The following is a 4,671-nucleotide window of genomic DNA, read 5'->3' on the forward strand; positions in this document are numbered from 1 at the left end:
TACTGCCTAAAAAACACTCAGCTCTGATTCACGATAGCAAAATATTGAATTTCTAAACACCCTGAACTAATATATTTTCCCCTGGTTCCATACATTCACTAACCAGTGTAATTTCTCTTTTCAGGACATGAAGGAGAGCTTTAACAACCACACCAAGAAGGAAAACTGCCAATATTCACATAATTTATTAACCAAACGCGTATCTTAACAGATCACAGTGCTTTTCATGTGACTTATTCCTAAAGATAATTAAGTAATTACCGTTCATTTCCGTTCCGTTTTTGAAAACCTTACCAAAGAAATCAGATGAAAATGTCTTTGAAAAATTAAAATTTAATCTATTAACTGGATAATTAAACCGGTTTAATGTTTCTGAAAACATATTTGAAAAAAATTAAATTTAATTTATTAATTAAATAATTAAACAGCGGTTTAATATTCCACAGACTAATTTTGGAATCAGACAACATTAAAAGTAGAATCCTTTTAATATAAAACTACTGAACTAAATATTGAGCAAGAGTGAAGTGTACAACTTGTTTTGATAAAAGTACTTATTAATTAAATATGAACGAACGGATAAAAATGGATGACCAACATTTGTATTCACTGAAGAAAACTTTTTATGCGTTCATCTCTAAGAAAACGTGACAAAGAACATAAGTGTCTCTCGTAGGCGAAAAAACACACAACACTCAGACCCTTACCGCGAATAATGCGAAAGAAGCCCCCGGATTTGGTAAAGTAAATAATAACCAGTATGGATGTGCTAATCTATTCCCATTCTGTACCTTATAAGTGAATCTTGTAATCAAAACTGAAAAGAAAAACTCGTATAAGTAGACCAAAAATGACCTGGTCATCCCCTTACGATGGGGAGACCAACATAGTGTCACAATCGCATCCGGGAATGCAGGCTGACACGACCTCCTCCAACGACCTGTCCATCTTGGCCACGATGCTGGCCAACGCCAGCTTCCTGGACATACCCGATAACTGTTCGCATCCCCTGGGGCACGTGGACTGGTCGGATGTCGGGATGCTCGCATCCTTGACCATCCTAATGGTGATTAATATCCTGGTGGTCGCCGGGAACTGCCTGGTGATCCTGGCGGTTTTCCTGTCGAGTAAGTTAAGGACGGTGACCAACCTCTTCATCGTGTCGCTGGCGGTGGCAGACCTCCTGCTGGGGATGGCGGTCTTGCCCTTCAGCGTCACGGTGGAGGTGTTCGACACCTGGCTCTTTGGGGAGCTCTGGTGCTCCGTGTGGCTGGCAGTCGACGTCTGGATGTCGACGGCTTCCATACTTAATCTTTGCGTTATCAGTCTGGACAGGTGAGTTTTAAGTCATTCTTAATTACCACTGGTTATCTTTAATATGCACCAAAATATCATTTTGAATATATATATATATTTTTTTTTACTCCACGATTTTCGAAATATATCAATTTTCTGCACTTGAATTCCAACTATATGAATTTTTTTTTTCACATAAATCTGTGATATTAATAAGGTAACATGTCAATATTTTTTACTCTTTCGAAAATATATTAATCTTCTGCACTTGAATTCCAACTATATGTAATTTTTTTTTTTTCAAATAAATCTGTGATTTTATTAATAAGGTAACATTTCAAAAATTTTCGAAAATATATTAATCTTCTGCGCTTAAATTCCAACTACATGTCCTTTTTTCAAATAAATCTGTGGTTTTATTAATTATGTAACATTTGTGTGTATGAGCGTGTAATTAAACATAAACTTATTTTTGATTATGCACCAGTCGAGTGAAATTTTACATATAACTATTTGTAACTCCTTGAGATGTTCGAAAACTCTATTATAATCATTTACAATTTGAATTACTACAAGATGTCATTTCTTTCCATAAATCTGTGCTATTAACAATTATGTAACACGTGTGTGTGTGTGTGTGTGTGTGTGTGTGTGTGTGTGTGTTTTAAACATAAATATTTCTTGCACTATGCACTTGTAGAGTGAAAACTGGAAAATGTAAAAATAATTGTGATATCTGAGGGATGAAATAGTGCACCCCACTCCTTATCCAATTTTCCAATCAAAAGTTTCACATTACCTCCCTTTAATTCCAACACTACATAATAGTTTCAAAATATAAAGAATCCCTGTCATTGGTGACTTAGTTTAAAGGCCACTCATGAATAGCAGAGGCAAGGGACAGTGACACTGCTCTATCAAGCAGGACAATGCCCTAAACTCTGACCATATTACATATGATCAGCGCTCAAGCCTCCTCTCCACCCAAGCTAGGACCAAGGAGGGTCAGGCAATGGCTGCTGATGACTCAGCAGATAGACCTATAGGCTCCCCCAAACCCCACCCAATCCTTAACTCTCAAGGACAGTGAGGTTGCAGCGACCAAAGGAACTTAACGAGTTTATCCGGGACTCGAGCCCCAGTCTGGCAAAATTAGAAAAAGGGAAACAATCTCAAGTTGGTATTCATTGGAGAAGTCTTGATGAGAACTTCCCATTAAATATCAACAAGTTAGCCATTTTCCCTGTTGGAGCCCTTGGGCTTATAGCCTCCTGCTTTTCCAATTAGGGATGTAGCTTAGCAAGTAATAATAATAATAATAATAATAATAAAAATAATAATAATAATAATTATAAAATAATAATAATAATATTAAGAATAATAATAATAATAATAATAATAATAATAATAATAATAATAATAATAATAAAAAATGAAAATATTAATAATAATTATAAAATAATAATAATAATATTAAGAATAATAATAATAATAATAATAATAATAATAATAATAATAATAATGTGTTTTTGTGGTCGTGAAAGAATTTCGCAACATCAGAACTTTGTTGAATTCACCACTGGCACTGAAAGGGTTGATTAATTATGCTGTTTCAAAATGACACGACTGATCTCTCCCCGGAAGAGGACGCTTATGCTGATAACCTGCTACAGGCATAATATCCGCTGGATAATCCTATGAAAGATGTTATACATAATGAAAACATTAACTGGTGAATGTCTCCTCATTTAATTTTTTTTAATTTTTTTGGTGTGTGTGTGTGTGTGTGTGTGCGTGTGTGTGTGTGATAGATAACTAGTTTGGAATTTATGAGATTGTTATACGTTTTATATTTTAAAAGGGGTTATATAATAATAATAATAATAATAATAATAATAATAATAATAATAACAATAATAATAATAATGATAATAATAATAATAAGCATATAATAATAATAAATATATAATAATTATAATGTAATAATAATAATAATAACAATAATAATAATAAATATATAATAATAATAATAAATATATAATAATAAAAATAATAATAATAATAATAATAATAATAATAATAATAATAATGATAATAATAATAATAATAACAATAATTCCTTATACTTGGAGAGTAGATTATCGAGAGTTATTACTTTCAACTTCTCAAGACAAATCCTATATATACATATATATATATATATATATATATATATATATATATATATATATATATATATATATACACATATATATATATACACCGTATATGTAGTTTGTAAATAGGGAAATGCCTGAGACTTTGTCCTGCAGTGAACTTGAAACGGCTACATTTGTTGATGTCGTATGTGTGTAAATATACTTGCGTTTGCGTGTACGTGCATGTGTTACTTTTGACAGCACTATCCCTTTCTCTCTCATGCTAATCTTCTGATCAACAAAGTTGAGCAGTACTGGGTCTGACCATTACTTGATTGGATTACCAACAAGGAATGCCGGCCGCCATCTGCATACAATTGCCTTGAACACCCAAAGGGCAATACATAAGTATGTCACATTTTACGACACATCTCTTAATTAAATATTTTACTTGTCCAGGTAGTCAAGATATTTAAAATCGATTACATACATAAATGAACAACAACGATAACAACAACTAAAGCCTTTACTAGTCCACTGTAGTACAAAGGCCTTAAACATGTCAATTCACCTCTGGGGTTTTGGCCAGTTTTCATCACCGTGATGGTGGGGGATTTTGGTTTGATTGCCTACAGCAAACCAACATAGTATGGGTGGCCCTGACTAGTACAGCTTTGCTCATCATGGTGATATACAAAACCTTTAACCATGTTAAGGTATCCCCACTCATAAAGACCCATTTGATACACATCTCTAGCAAACCAACATAGTATGGGTGGCCCTGACTAGTACAGCTTTGCTCATCATGGTGATATACAAAGGCTCTAACCATGTTAAGGTATTCCCACTCAGAAAGACCCATTTGATACACATCTCTTCTCATACCGTTATCCCTACATTAAGGGGTCGGTTGCCTGATGCGCACTCTCCAATGGCTACTATCAAAGGCATCGTTTCCCGCCAAACCTTTTCTCTTCATATCCTTACCCTGTAAATAAGGTGGAAGTGTAATTTACTCTTACGTATATTCTTCTGAGAGAAAAGCTGACAAACCCCGATTATATTCAGTACCACAGAACCTTGAATCCAATTCAGAGGTGTAAGAATAAACGACAGGTAACTACCAGTCCGTAAAAAAAAAAAAAAAAAAAAAAAAAAAAAAATTCAGAGGCTGTGAATATTATGACGAAGCTTGGTGCCGCCACCAGACCCACCAACACGCCCACGTCCGCCTACG

At 34.0% G+C, this 4,671-nt stretch overlaps 1 protein-coding gene across 1 annotated transcript in view; it reads left to right on the forward strand.

Moving 5' to 3' along the window:
* Positions 1-283: 283 nt before the first annotated feature.
* The window catches only part of LOC137640693 (probable G-protein coupled receptor No9), a 221,535-nt gene continuing 217,147 nt past the window's right edge, over positions 284-4,671 (forward strand). The window contains exon 1 of the mRNA XM_068373183.1: positions 284-1,335. Within this exon, the coding sequence (XP_068229284.1) occupies positions 851-1,335 (485 nt within the window). The 5' untranslated portion in view covers positions 284-850. The remainder of the gene's footprint in view (positions 1,336-4,671) is intronic.

This window comes from Palaemon carinicauda, chromosome 5 (assembly GCF_036898095.1).
Source record: "Palaemon carinicauda isolate YSFRI2023 chromosome 5, ASM3689809v2, whole genome shotgun sequence".
Classification (NCBI taxonomy): Eukaryota; Metazoa; Arthropoda; class Malacostraca; order Decapoda; family Palaemonidae; genus Palaemon; species Palaemon carinicauda.